The 15,316-nt window shown below is 49.0% G+C and overlaps 1 protein-coding gene across 3 annotated transcripts in view; it reads left to right on the top strand.

Annotated features, from left to right (window-relative positions):
* The window catches only part of LOC116953253 (uncharacterized), a 305,948-nt gene that overhangs the window by 106,083 nt on the left and 184,549 nt on the right, over positions 1-15,316 (top strand). For all 3 annotated transcript variants that reach the window (XM_032973299.2, XM_032973298.2, XM_032973300.2), the window contains 4 exons: positions 434-508; positions 967-1,059; positions 8,709-8,765; positions 13,124-13,177. In XM_032973299.2, the coding sequence (XP_032829190.2) occupies positions 434-508; positions 967-1,059; positions 8,709-8,765; positions 13,124-13,177 (279 nt within the window). The remainder of the gene's footprint in view (positions 1-433; positions 509-966; positions 1,060-8,708; positions 8,766-13,123; positions 13,178-15,316) is intronic.

Raw genomic sequence — 15,316 nt, 5'->3', positions numbered from 1 at the left:
CTGATAGTGGTGATATTGATGTGGTGCTGCTGATGGTGGTGATGTTGATGTGGTGCTGCTGATGGTGGTGATGTTGCTGCTCGCTATAAAGCTACCTTTGCTGCTATGGTTGCAGCAAATGCTGATGCTGTTACTGATGATGATGGTGGTGATGGATGATGATGTTGGTATTGCTGTGACTGATGATGATGTTGCTGCTACAGATAATGATGATTTTGCTTCATCTGATATTGGTAATGTTGAGGATGAAGTTGCTTCTACTGATGATGACTGTGATGTGTTTTGTTGCTGATGATGATAATGATGCTGTTACGCTGCTGCTAATAATGACGATGGTGCAGTTGATGCTGCAGACGTTATTGACGATAACGATGTTGTTGCTGCTGACGATGTTGCTGCCACTGACGATGACGATGATGTCGACCGTGTGCAGGGCCTTCCCGGTCGCGCTGGGTTACCAGGTGCCGATGGACTCCCGGGGCCCCCTGGGACTGTCCTCATGTTGCCGGTGAGTCCTCTGCTCACTCGCCTGCGTCTGTGTGTCCGCGTCTTTGTCTTCCGTGTCTTTTTATTTGTAGGGAGCAGGAGTGCAGTGGATAGCTCGTTGCGCTACGAACCCCGGCGACCCGAGTTAGATTCCCGCTCACGGCCAACGCCAGTGACGATTATCTGAACCGGTTCCAGGCCTCCCCAAGGTCGACTCAGCCTCAAATGAGTACCTGGTGCGATGTGTAAACATCGCCACTCGGGAGACAAAGCCGATCGGGCGTGGTGCTGGCCATTCAACCCCTCGTAAGCTGTGCCGGCCTTGATAGCTGGTGCTCGCTAACAGCGCTTGTCCAAACAGTCTGTTAAAGGCTGTACGGGGGATCTCTGTCTGTGCGTTTTAATGTATTTGGGTGTAATGAAATGGGCCAGTGTGTGTATTAACGCTTGTGTCTGCACGTGTATTTTTATTCCCCCTAGTTCCGGTTTGGAGGTGGAGGTGGTGAGGGTGGAAAGGGCCCAGCAGTTTCAAATCAGGAGGCCCAGGCTCAGGCCATCCTACAGCAAGCACGGGTAAGGGCCACTCCACCTTCGCTCATGCACAGTGACCAGCGTGCCGATTCAGACGTCGGCCAGGACAACGTCCGACTGTCGTGGCGGTGACGCGGCCTGCCGGTAGCGCCGGGTCCTTTCGCTTGCTGCGGAGGTTCACGGTTTCCGAATCCGGTGGCGGCCGCCGCCCTGGTGAATGCCGTGGGCGTAGTGGCCATGTTGACGCGCAGCGACCGCTTCGCGGTGGACATTAAAAGGTCCCCCCGATGTAATTCGCGAGAGCAGGCCCATCGTGCGTCGCGGGTGTCGTGGGCCCCAGTTGGCAAGTAACAAAAATATTACACCACGAATCGTGCTCATACAGACGGCAATCATTGGCCCCTACTGGCAGACTAGTGCAAATGTGACTGTCCTGGTGTCTTCGAGTTGTAAGCTTGAACTTGACCGGCCCCCTCGTGTCAATAAAAAGGCCGAGGTGAAGGCTGCCGTTCGTGGCAGCTCGCAGTGTTGGAATCGTCTCAAGTCAGACTCTGCCGCATACGACCCGTCAGCCATAGGTAGCAGCAGCTGTCCAGACTGCCTCGGGCCAAGCTTCACAGGCAGCAGTCTGGATAGATTGGCCAGGCTGTGGACATTTTGGCGACATGATGGTTTGCGTGCCGCCCCTGCGGAGCTGCCCAGCAGACAGTCGTCCCTGCACGTTGATGAGGACGGCGCCTTGGCAGCGGCTAGAAGGTGGAGCGGGGAAGGCTGCTTGAACTGGATGAAGTGGTGATCAAGCGGTTGAGTTGATTGAATATCGACATTGCATAGTAACACAATAAGGAGAATAAGGAGACTCGTTCACAACACATCCACTTTCCCACGTCCGCTCGGGTGATTGCAACGCAGACGTTTGCCTCCTCAGCCAGCATTTCAGGAGCTCTGCAGGAGCTCTGCCTTGCTGGCTCTGTGTCTCCAACATGGGTGCCGGTCACATAGAGCACTCAGAACCAGGGGCCTCAAACCCCGCTCGTTTTTTAGCGTCCGTGGCTCAGTACCTCAATAACCACGTTGTCTTCAGTTTAACACGTAGATGTCGGGCTTTCGCGACCACTATTATCAATAATAGAGGGTTTTCTGGGCTAGATCGTGTAAATACGAATGTGTCGTTGAACCCGCCACCACCCGACACAGGCAATTAGTAAGGTTGTGTCACGTAAACTGAACGTGCCAATTCGTTACGAGTACAGCAACACCGGTTGTGTGTTGGAGAGTAAACCCACAACAACATTTACCATTCGAGTACCGTGGCGTTGGTAATTACAACAACCAGCACCATTGGGCGACAGCCACAGAGTTGTGGAGAAATCCTCCTGCTTCGTGCTTTAATAGAGGGATAAATCAGGTTGCGAAGGCCAGGGGGTGGGGAGCGGGGGGTTAATGAATGCATATAAATTACAATAGGCATCTATTACTGGTTGGGTTATTCATCGGGTAATCAACATACATTATGCATGCACATCATGTGTTCTACTCACAGTTAATCACCTCTATTATGGATCGTGTGTTCAGTTTGTTGTCCTTTCCCCGCACCTCCGATTAGCTACGTGCGGTGATGATGCACAACCATGGACAGGAATGGAACCTAGATGTCCACGATTGTGGGTGCAGCGTGTGAAACACCACCAACCACCATCACCGCCGCCACCGCACAACCTCCGATGAGCACGGTTGTCTACGTGCGCGGTGCGAAAGGCGCGCACCGTACGCGCGTGCGTCCGTACATTATGACGTTCCTGAAAAGCACCGAGATGGTACTTGAACCCGGCACGCCGGGGGAAGCATCGCGTCGATATGTCTGAGCTCTCCGCACAGGCGCGTGTCGGCCGTGTTTCACGTCCACCGCGGCCCGCACGCTGAGCAGCGAGAGCCAGGGCTGCCTGGCACCGCTGGGTCGCGTCTCAAGAAACATTTGTACGAACGGCTGAAATATTTTGAAACGCCGCACCACCGCCGTGCTGGGTTCGAGTCCCGTCTCGGTGCCTTTCAGAAACCTCATATAATGTACGGATGTTTGTTGTGTGTGCGTGTGCACGTACGTTGAACGTACGTCGCCAACCGTGCTGATCGGAGGTGGTGTGGTGGTGTTTCACGCACTGCGCCCACATTTGTGGATGTCCAGGTTCAATTCCTTTCCATGGTGTGCATCATCACCGCACGTAGCCAACCGCGCTAATCGGAGGTGCAGGGGGACATGACAACAAACTAAATACAAAACGTTATTTTCTGTAAGTATTTTTTTATTTATTTGTCAAGAGCCCGGTTAAAAAGCACGAACCGCAATAATGGAGCGGAGAGGAGGGTGGTACAGAAATTCTGCGGACAACCGAAGTCCACCCTCAGTGCTCCTGGGTTCTGGGGAAGAGGTTGGGGCTCACTGCCCCGAACCCGAGCCGGGACTGCGAGCAGCGAGATGCGCAGGTCGCAACAAGCACTTCTAAAGCAACGAGTTTGCAATATAGATTTAGTGCACCGTGCATCTGCGGAGCAATATAACGAAACGTGTAACGTGACTTGGCACACTGTAATTTTGGAAGTCTAAACACAGCCAAGACGATTGCCTAACGTCTGCATAGCTCCGGGAATTAATGTCACGGCGTGTAACGGTAATTATTACCATCCATTGCGGGCCTATCCTGAAGGTAACGGCAGGGCGCCCCGACTCACGGCGAGGGAGTAAAGAGGTGGCGCTCGTGTTGAACGTAGCGATAACTTACATGGTTAAAGCTAGTTAACTTCGGGATGCATGCCTTCAGCTTACCGTGGATACATCACCGCACCTTAGAGGTTGGCTCTCATTTGTCAGAGCAATAGTCATCATCATCATCACGTGTGACTTGATATCACACCTCACACGAGTCCCAATGTGCCGACGGAATTAAGAAGCCGATTTGAACAGAACCCTTCACAGAGGTAACACTCATCGACTTAGACTCACAATAAGTTATATGTGAGTCTAACGGGTCTGCGTGCGAGTCTATGGGTCTCTGTAAGTTTATGGGTCTGCGTGCGAGTCTATGGGTCTCTGTAAGTTTATGGGTCTCTGTAAGTTTATGGGTCTGCGTGCGAGTCTATGGGTCTCTGTAAGCTTATGGGTCTCTGTAAGTTTATGGGTCTGCGTGCGAGTCTATGGGTCTCTGTAAGTTTGTGGGTCTGTGTGCGAGTCTATAGGTCTCTGTAAGCTTATGGGTCTCTGTAAGTTTATGGGTCCGCGTGCGAGTCTATGGGTCTCTGTAAGTTTGTGGGTCTGTGTGCGAGTCTATGGGTCTCTGTAAGCTTATGGGTCTCTGTAAGTTTATGGGTCTGCGTGCGAGTCTATGGGTCTCTGTAAGTTTGTGGGTCTGTGTGCGAGTCTATGGGTCTCTGTAAGTTTGTGGGTCTGTGTGCGAGTCTATGGGTCTCTGTAAGTTTGTGGGTCTGTGTGCGAGTCTATGGGTCTCTGTAAGTTTATGGGTTTCTGTAAGTTTATGGGTCTGTGTGCGAGTCTATGGGTCTCTGTAAGTTTGTGGGTCTGTGTGCGAGTCTATGGGTCTCTGTAAGTTTATGGGTCTGCGTGCGAGTCTATGGGTCTCTGTAAGTTTGTGGGTCTGTGTGCGAGTCCATGGGTCTCTGTAAGTTTGTGGGTCTGTGGGCGAGTCTATGGGTCTCTGTAAGTTTGTGGGTCTGTGTGCGAGTCTATGGGTCTCTGTAAGTTTATGGTTCTCTGTAAGTTTGTGGGTCTGTGTGCGAGTCTATGGGTCTCTGTAAGTTTGTGGGTCTGTGGGCGAGTCTATGGGTCTCTGTAAGTTTGTGGGTCTGTGGGCGAGTCTATGGGTCTCTGTAAGTTTGTGGGTCTGTGGGCGAGTCTATGGGTCTCTGTAAGTTTATGGGTTTCTGTAAGTTTATGGGTCTGTGTGCGAGTCTATGGGTCTCTGTAAGTTTGTGGGTCTGTGTGCGAGTCTATGGGTCTCTGTAAGTTTATGGGTCTGTGTAAGTTTATGGGTCTGTGTGCGAGTCTATGGGTCTCTGTAAGTTTATGGGTCTGCGTGCGAGTCTATGGGTCTCTGTAAGTTTGTGGGTCTGTGGGCGAGTCTATGGGTCTCTGTAAGTTTGTGAGTCTGTGTGCGAGTCTATGGGTCTCTGTAAGTTTATGGGTCTCTGTAAGTTTATGGGTCTGCATGCGAGTCTATGGGTCTCTGTAAGTTTATGTGTCTGCGTGCGAGTCTATGGGTCTCTGTAAGTTTATGTGTCTGCGTGCGAGTCTATGGGTCTCTGTAAGTTTGTGGGTCTGTGTGCGTCTTTTGGTCTCTTTGTTACAGTATGAGTCTCTGTGTGAGTCATAGGTAGCCACACACAAGAACTTAGAATCACAACAAGTTTCCAGGACAACAAATGAATAACACTGGATACACTCGGGTGTGCTGTAAACGAACACGTTGAACGACTCAAGTGCAGTGACATCATCGTACGCTAAGTATTGTGCCAGTTTCAAAAGAGGTGAAATTTCAACCTCCTCTTGAATCGGCATATATTCCTAAAACAAGGAGAACGATACGATTAGGGAGCAGATTCCATAGCTGTGGTGTCATTACAGGCAAGGCCCTGTCAGCTGTGACCCTGGGTTCTAATACCGGGTTCTAATTTGGGCTTCAACCACCTGTGATATAAGCAAAAACTGGTTCTCAGCGAGTTGATGGTTTCAACTAAATTACCAATAACTGCAGGGAAAACTTTTTGACGATGTTCGCCTTGTCACTTGCTGTTTGCCTTAGTCCAGCTGTAATGGCCACCACATTGGTTTGATTGCCACGTGACAGCCACGCTCTTGTTTGAATGGCTCCAATAAAGGCGCTGCACCATCTGGTCTTGGGTGCGCGGTAAATCGAAGGGTCATCAAAAGCGGCTCTGCAGTGTCATTTTCTCGGGACCGCCATCGAGTTTGATGGCAGACCGCGCGACGTGCAGGGAGGCTCCCCCGCTCGTGCGCACACGATATCACGAAGCGGCCTTTAACTATCATTAAGGTTTTTTTTTTGTGTGTGTAAGATCGCTTAAGTATAGATGCGTCGTTAACCCGCGTCCACCCGACACGGCCAACCGGTAAGGTTTGCCACGTAAACAAAACGTGCCAATTGGCTACTACTTCGGCACACCGGTGTGTTGGAGAGCAAATCCACAACGTTTACAATTTGAGTGCCATGGCGTTTCGCCGGTCATTACATCGAGCGTCATCGGGCGTATTTTGCCTCTTGGCGGTTGCGGAACCAAGAGTTTCTGATGAGGCCCCGGGAGCGACACTCCAAGCGCAGCGGTGAGCCCAACGCACGCACAGCGCCGAACCGCGGCGGGCGATTGGATTCTATCGATGATTCGACGAAGGCGCGACGATCACGTGGCCTTGCGATGCGCCGTTGGGTGCGGAGCTGTTGTGCGACCGTGCGAGTAGTCTCGAGCCAGCGTCTGGAGAGGGGTTGCGCATTTGCTGCGTCAAACATTCGCCGGAGAAACGGCGGGGAAGGCAAAGGATTCGGTGAAAACCGCAGCAGGGTCTCTCGAAGCCTGACCAATTTGGATGAAGGTGCCCTTTCAGTTCTACAAAGTCAAAAGTGATTCGCCACTCCAACGAGCATTGAGGCATTGATGCTCATATATTCACAACCCAGAACCTATGGTGTAAATTCCACATTTCTCTGGCGGGGGCCGAATCTATGCATAGGACAACCATTGTCGACTTTCTCATAGAGAGATACTAATTTGATCTACCCCAGGGGGATGATGGGCTGAATCAACCTCCCCAACCAGGCTTTGAACTCGCAACCTTCCGATTGTGAGCCGCTCGCTCGAACGCTGGGCCACGTCTCGGTTGTGATTGCAGATGTTAGGGTTTTTTTGCTTTAATAATAATATATTTTCATTGGATAACCTTTGTGGCTTTCACCAATGTTTCGCTAACTCGGGTCTGGCTTTAAACGGTGTTTACTGTACATTGCATATGAATAAGTGTAGCCCATTTCCAAGTAGTAGATTAATGATTACTTTTCACAGGTGGTCGAAAACATTTGACAGGATTTCTAATGTGCACTGAAACCTCAAAACACCGTAGAAATCTTGAGACAACTTGGATAAAATCCAGAGAAACAGAAACTCCCACCCCCTCGCCAGACCTGGCCTGCCAGTGCCTTCCAGATGTCTCCTGGTGACAACGGAGCGATGTTGCGATGTAAGCTCTTCGTGGTTTCTTCGTGTCGGGGATTAAAACTGCTACGATGATGATGATGATGACGGAACAAGCGCACTGCGCTTCAAGGGGATCATGTAGAGAAATAACACGGTTTCAACAACACCATCATCATCATCATCAACCCTTCCATTATCACGATCAACATCGCCACTGTCATCATCAACGATCAGTTGTCATGAAGCTAGTCCCGTTGTTGGAGCTGACGGTTGTCTCTCCGCCAGCAAAAGAGGCGTCTGCCTTCTCGCAAAGCCACCCCCGGTCGTCAACCATCGTTCCACGGGAGGAGGTCGCTCCTTCTCGGCTGCTGTTCCCGCTGTCTGTAATTCACTTCCTCATAAAGCTTCGTGCAGAGGAGAGACTTAAGCCCCATTTGTTTTTATTTGCATCGAGCTAATCACCCCCCCTGCGAAGCATCTGGAGATGTGATAGCATTTAGATACCATGGATAGATTAGGCTCTTGCCACAAGAATATGGAATTTACTCCACCCCCTCTCGACCAGCAATGAGGATGAGCATTGCCCCAAGCTTGTTTAAGCAAATCCAGGCTGTTTCTTGTAACTGCCTCAAAGCGTGTATGAAACAAAGAGTCCGTACAATTTTATGTGTGCTTAATAGATGTACACACACACACTGACACGCGTGTGTGTGTATGTGTGTACAAAATGCCTATGACACAATACTTTTGGAATTCAATACTCGAATACAGTGAGGTCTTGTTTAACATGCACTTGCATCGAGCTTTTTTGCAAGTTATTATAATAAGCAAACCTCGCTGAGGCTCAAGACTCATTTTCAGGAGGGTCTTGCTTGGAATTATTTGGCTAATTAAAACAATAAAATGGACAGTATTTATTACCCGGGCGTGTGAACACTATTGGAGTAACCCCTCACCCCCCTTGTGAAAACTCATGGGGCTAAACAAGAAGTCTACTTGCTATACTGCCCCTCTACGTGTCACAGATTATGTACTGCCTTGTTACAAAAATTCCCGAACGGGACTTATACCTGCCTTATATGTTGTGTTTGCCATTCAATCATTGGTTAAGTTTGGTGTATCCATTGTGAATTGCAACAACGCACAAGCACGTTCTACCTCGTGAATATATTCGCGTTTGAACGGCGCAACGACACACGCAAAAAACAACATTAAAACCTCCTAGCGCCCGTTTCGTTCGTTCCCCGACAACAATCAGCGGATTCCCCTCGCACGCCATGGCTAAGTGCGACGACGACTCTCTCGGCGTCGGCGACGTCGCTCTAGCGCGACGTCTTTGGGCACCTCCGACGGACCGAGCGTCGGGAGGCACGCCGACGTCTCCTCGCCGCTGCGTGTTTTCATCTCGTGACCTCGTCGTGTTTGTGGTGTGGCGTGCGTGTGTCTCTCTGTGTGTGTGTGCCTGTGCACAGCTCGCCATGAGAGGCCCGCCTGGACCCCAAGGCTTGACTGGAAGACCTGGACCTCTGGTACAAAGTAACCCGTCGAGGGGGGAAAAAAAGAAAAAAAATTCCCTCCGCAGACTCCGCCGTCTCCTGTTTTCGCTTTAACGCCTCACGTCTAATAAGCGGGTGGTGCTGGTGGTGGTGGTGGGGGGGGGGGAGGTTTATTTTTATCGCTATCGTCATTGTGTCTCATTTGCGAATCGGTTATGTTTTTTTTTTCTTCAGAATAATCATCGTCGTCGTGATTGTGATTGCGCTTAAAATGAATGTCATGGCAAGTAGTTTTACACTTAACGTGAACTGGTTGAAGCGGTTAAATTATCCATTCGAATTAGCGTTTGCGTTAAAATTGGACGGGGGGGGGGGTTGGGGGGCTGGGGGGGGGGGGGCGCTGTGGTGGGAGCACCCGACTCACAATCGTGAGGTCAGGCGAACAGGTCACCATGCGTTAGGTCATCGTCATCACCATCTTTATCATCGTCGTCATCACCATCACAATCGTCATCATCACCATCACCACCATCGTCATCATCACCATCGTCATCACCATTGTCATCGTCATCATTACCCTCGTCATCATCATCACCATCGTCATCATCTGCACCATCATCATCATTGTCATCATCATTACCCTCATCGTCATCATCACCACCATCATCATCATCGTCATCATCGTCACCATCATCATTTATTTGGGAGTCGATGCCACTCTACAGGAATTCAACAGTGATTGTCTCATGCGCATTACAGACTTGCTCCTGCCATAGCAATGTGGAATTTCCACCACTTCTAGTTCCTAGAGGGGAACTACATTTTAAATCCTAATATATATTTAGTTTATTTGAAGATAAATCTGGCACGATGTGTCATCCGTCTTGGATAAATCCGTGAATGTAATTCCTGAATGGAATTACCAAAGCGTGCCATTGGCTGCAATGTGGACGTGACAGACCCCGTGATATGATTTGCCGGAAGCAGGCAGTCGTGTTCCCAGTGCCGCTAAGCGCGTTTACTTCGCTCTGCCGTAAGGCATCTCAAGTCAAGGCTCTCACTTGGTTCTGTAAAGTCACAATAATTTATTGGCGCGTAATATATCTTGGCATGTGAAGCGATCGCAGATTACTCGGTGCTAGTTCAACACGTGGTCGGCTTTCGCGACCAATATCCATAATACAGGTTTTTGTTGGGTTAGATCACGTAAATATATAAATGTGTCGTTAAACCCGCCACCACCCGAGACAGCCAATTAGTAAGGTTTGTCACGTTAACAGAACGTGCCAATTCGTTACTAGTACAGCACACCGGTGTAGTTGGAGAGCAAATTCACAACATTTACAATCTGAGTTCGATGTTTCGCCAGTAATTGCAACCGGCATCATCAGGCAGCAGGCAGATTTGTGGCTGCTAATGCGGTTTTAGGTTTATCAATATTACTCGGCGTGCTAATTTCCGACTTAATGTCCTGCCTGAAGTTTGAAGAATGTATTTGTTAAACATACACCATTCCGAGGTTCAACACTGCAGTGTAATTTGCAGTCCAACTCTCACACAGCCAAACGATTAGATTTTCCAAGAAGTCAGTAACATAACTATGTGTGTATGTCGTGGAAAAATCATGCTGCTGATGTTTAACATTGTCAGCTGTGTGTGTACATATATCTACACACACACACTTACACATTTACGTCATAAGTATATAGTCTATTGTTGTGCGGTTTTAATCGGACGGCCGAATATTTCCTATGAAGAAATAATACAGAATATAGCTACGCATATCTGTGGTGATAAAAAAATCTCAATGTTCTTACATTGTTAGCCAAATGTATACACACAGACACGTACATTATTTGGTACTTAGCAGTAGTGTACATACACTATTGGCCGAAAATTCCCACCTCAAAATATTTAATAGGAAATGTTTCTGGCACGTAAAATAAGGTACTGTATATATTTCTTGATTTTAAAGCCACAGTGTTCTTGTTGAACATGTTGAGTTGTTTCTACGTCATGTACACTCTGCTGTAGATTCTATGAAAAGTAAATTACATGATTCTGGTGCTCGGGGCAGTAATCTGTACAGTTGGTTGACTCAGCCCATTCCTATACATTTTAAATTCGTATCCTAACGTCCTGAGATCGATCAAACAATGTCCTTGCCCCACTACCACTCAACCGTAAGGCAGGCTCCAGTTAGACCACGATTTTCATCACCCGCTAACTTGTCACAGGTTTAAATCCAGCTCGAGCGCTTGCCCGCATAATTGTAAAGTCATGGGTTCATATCCCATGCATGGAATGCATCGTATAATCTTTATCCTTCCCGTGACAACACATTGGGTGGTCGTTCCACTGTTGGGACATCACTGGCGATCATCTGGAAGATAAGACTGGCCCCTGCCATGGGAATGTGGTATTTCCACTACTGACAGAAGGTTGCTCCTGGAGATTAGCACCACCCAATTGATCATTAAATTAAAAATGAAGCAATTGGCGGGACCCCGGGGTCCCATCACTGCCCCGGGGTGGGAAAAACCGCGTATCGACACGAGTCTCGCCTTACCAACAACAAAACTAGTGGTCAATCGATGTGCCTTCGTCGAGAGCTACTCGGGGCACTAAGTTTCGTAAAAAGTTGAAAAATTACATAAACACGTTAAATTCACCGCCTGGGGGGTGGCGGTGGGGCTCGCCTTGGCAACGAAGCCGAGGATCGACGGCTGACCGGAGGGCGTCGGACGCCCCCCGGGGCTCGCGTTTGGCCGGTGGGGTGGCGCCCATCGTGTCGATCGCCGCCTGCTGCTGCTGCTGGCGCTTGTTGGCACGAGTCTGGGCGGGCGGCGCTTTGCTGTCGTCGTCCAACTCGGCGACGAGATTGGGCGGGATGGCTGGATAGAAAAATAATTATTGACCTGATTTTTGCGGGACCACGGGGTCCCGCAAAATGATTCATTTGAGCAACGATTTGGCTTGAGACAAGATATGCTAGCGAGTAGCACCTATGAAGGCCAACACGGCAAACGAGGGGGTGGGTGGTGGCCAGCACCACGCCCGGACGCATTTGCCTCCCGAGTGGCGATGTTTACACATCGCACCAGGTATTCATTTGAGGCCGCAAACGCGACACAAACTTCCAGACATGTCCACTGACACTTGCTGCATAATTTGTGCATAACGTCACTCTTGGCCTGTGCAATGCTGCCCTCTGCTGATGTAAGGGCTCAATGGCTCTGCCAGTGTGTTGGGCCTTAGCCATCGGTAGGATAAAGCACATAACACCCAGGGTTTACAAAACAGACCACAGACAACCATAACACAGCATCACCAAGACCAGCATTCATGTTCAAGTAGGGCTGCGTTTCATGTAATGCTGCCAGGTTAATTTTACTAGAAATACGAAGGAAGGAGGCGTCGTCGGATCCATGATTCACCACTCCGCTACGCCCCGGGCATAATTACCCGGTTCAACCACCCCAAATGTAAAATTGTAGCCGTTGCTCGACATGGACATCAGAAGAAGGAGAGAAGGATGATGATGATTAATTAATCGTGAGCTCAGAATAGAATTTGACCAATTAGGCGGCCTAGATTCTGCTGGACGAGGGTCAGGTTACCGAGACAGACGCTGGAGTGGGTCGCAGAGGTGGAAACTTACACGCATGATCTCTGTCCACAATTTTGCAAAATCGACAGGTGGCAACCATACATTCTTAGAGAAACGCGATTGACCTTTAAATCGTAAACCTCGTGTCACTAAATTTTGATTTAAAGCTTTCGTGACTGCAGTAATTCATATTCTTAGTTTTTTCGGTAAAGTCACGTTGAAGAGAAACAACAAAATAACAAAATATATATATAAAACAATAAAAAATTCTCACGACGTTTCGACCATAACTCAAACGGTCATCATCACACCTGATGTTATGGTCGAAACGTCGTGAGAATTTTTTATTGTTTTATATATATTTTGTTATTTTGTTGTTTCTCTTCAACGTGACTCGTGTCACTAGTTTTTTTTTCAAAGTTATTATTAACAAATTCCGATACAGTTGCTCGATTGTGTCTATCAATAGACAAAACAAATTTGATCAACTACTGCATAACGAGCCCCGCCCAATGTGACGCAGCTGTTAATGCTGATGTCACCAAGCCCCGCCCATCACTCTCCGTTCAGCGGCACCCGTGGGGCACAGAGGTGAAATAAATTCCCCCCCCCCCAACTATTTTCACGATGTCCTATTGGTCAAGTAGTGCAAACGATGATCAGTTGATTAATCGATGGCTTAAATAATCGGATATTCCAGCTGTAGATCCGATGTATATTATCACATTGAATGTGTCCAGCATTGATTGCCACTGATATTTCATGTCATTTGTCTTTTCAGGGCTCGCCAGGAATTCCAGGGCGGAAGGGAGAGTCTGGTGATTTAGGCTCACAGGTGAGGCGCTGTGTTCACTCATTCCCCTTTTCGTTTATTTATTCATTCATTCAGCCAATCATTGGCTATGACATTTATGAGCCATTGGTTGACCCGGTTACAAAACAATATTTTTCGTGTACAAGTCTGTTAATTTATCCACTTGTCATCTTTTACCTTCTAATACGTTATGAAATTGTGACGGGAATGCAAGATGTGTTACAAAATCATGGAATGTATTTTATATCAAAACAATCCATGGTTCTGTGTCAATGTTTGACTCACAAATTAAACTCCGGGTCAAGGGTCGACTCGACCCACGACCCAATCATCCCTTTCGGGGCAGATACACGACCCGTACCACTTTGCGGAAGACGCTGCGACTTGCATAAATGTGAATTTGCATAGCCCATCAAGTTAATAGATGGTAGTGATAATAATAATAATCACCATCATCTCAATCACCAGCCATCGCTGTCCAGTGCTGGATAAAGGCCTCCCTCCGTGTACACCGTTGCAATCCCTTGGGGTCCTCCGATGGCACGTCACGCTCCCGCACGTGAGCTGGCGCGTTCTCTCCTACCGTATGTCTGCCATTGCCATTGCCAGAATCAGAATCGGAATCTTGTTCAGCATTGTCCCTCAGCCGGTCCTGAATGGAGTTCAGAGAACTCACGAACAAACGCATTCCTGAAAGAGCCAACGCAGAAGGTCCCTGGGGCTTGACCTTCCACGAAGCTGCTCATGGTCCACACCCTAAACCGCATCCGCCGCACAGACCATGGCAGCAGCAGATGCGGATACTTGATGGTGCACAAATGGAAAATTAAAAACTCTCCAGTAGTCGTGTGTGTGAGACTGCGGCCATCCAGAACAGACCGTACACAACGTGATCTCAACGCAATGTCCAATCCACATACGCAGGAGACATCACAGCGATGATGCACTCCGCTGCTCCTGATGCGGTTATCTGGCTTGGCCAAACTACATTTTAAATTGTAGCTGTTGCTTTGCATCTTCATCAGCGACATGAAAGAAGGAGCATATCGTCCCTTCATGTGTTGCACCTTGATCAGGCCAACTAACTTCCATACGCCTCTGGTTCATGTGATCCATATTTGTTGGTGCCTCTGATTTGCGTTTGGTCTCTGAACCATGTGCTCCTCTTTCTGTCTCTCAGCGTGACTCCCAGTGTGTATCTCTCCTGTGCTTCCTTTCACTCTTCAGCCTTTTCTGTTCCACTTCTTTGACAGTTTCCGTATTCGTGAATTGTATGCCACAGCTGGTGGTGTGCACTAACACATTGGCGTGCTGATTTTGTTTTTATTATCAAGCTTTTTTTTCTCCCAAAATAACTATGTCCTGATTTATGTCATCATTCTGTGTGCTCGTACCAGGGACAAAGCCACATATTATTTTGAAGCTCTTTTTTTATAGAAAGTTTATCGGGTATGTTGTTTCCTGAATCATAATACCACAACTAGTTGGTCTGTGGGCCGCATCTACGGCACTCCAACTTCGCTGCTGCTGCTGCTCGTGTTTGATTCCACGCATGCATGTTGAACTTCTTTCCCACTGTACGTAGCCACACTTCCATTCTCTTTAATTAACAAGGGATTCCAGCCTGTATAGATCACGCCCATTCCACATTAGTCCCCGCCTCCTATTTAGTCCCCGCCCCGTTCTAGTTTGACCCCGCCTCCTTATGTTTAGGCCCCGCCTCCTTATGTTTAGGCCACACCCCACACGGGGTCATGCTGGCTTGGGCAGTGGTGGGGGATGTGGAAGTTGGGGGGGGGGGGGGTCAGTGGGTTGTGTGTGGTTGGGGGGGGGGGCTTCACACCAACGACCCGAAATCCCCCTTAGAGCAGCAAAATCAGCGGATTATTTTCAACCATCTGAATCGGGCTATGGCTGAAGAAAACGTCCCCCCCGCGGAACTCTGTCGGTCAGCAGAGCCCTCGCCGTCATGTAAGGGGAGCGGGGTGGGGGGTGGGAGCGTGTTCGCTCGACACTGAAGGGAGCCAGCCACACGCAGCCCATGGGCCCGGAGCAGATGTCCGTCCCTCCTCATTGGTGCGACCGGAGGTGGCGTCACTGCGGCGTTCATGTGGCCGAAAAAAACCCAGTGAATTGTGTGATAATGATTCACTTGAAATG

Source organism: Petromyzon marinus, chromosome 50 (genome assembly GCF_048934315.1).
Source record: "Petromyzon marinus isolate PM22_M1 ecotype Great Lakes invasive population chromosome 50, UKy_Petmar_22M1.pri1.0, whole genome shotgun sequence".
Taxonomy (NCBI): Eukaryota; Metazoa; Chordata; class Hyperoartia; order Petromyzontiformes; family Petromyzontidae; genus Petromyzon; species Petromyzon marinus.
This window is presented reverse-complemented; position numbering and strand designations above follow the sequence as displayed.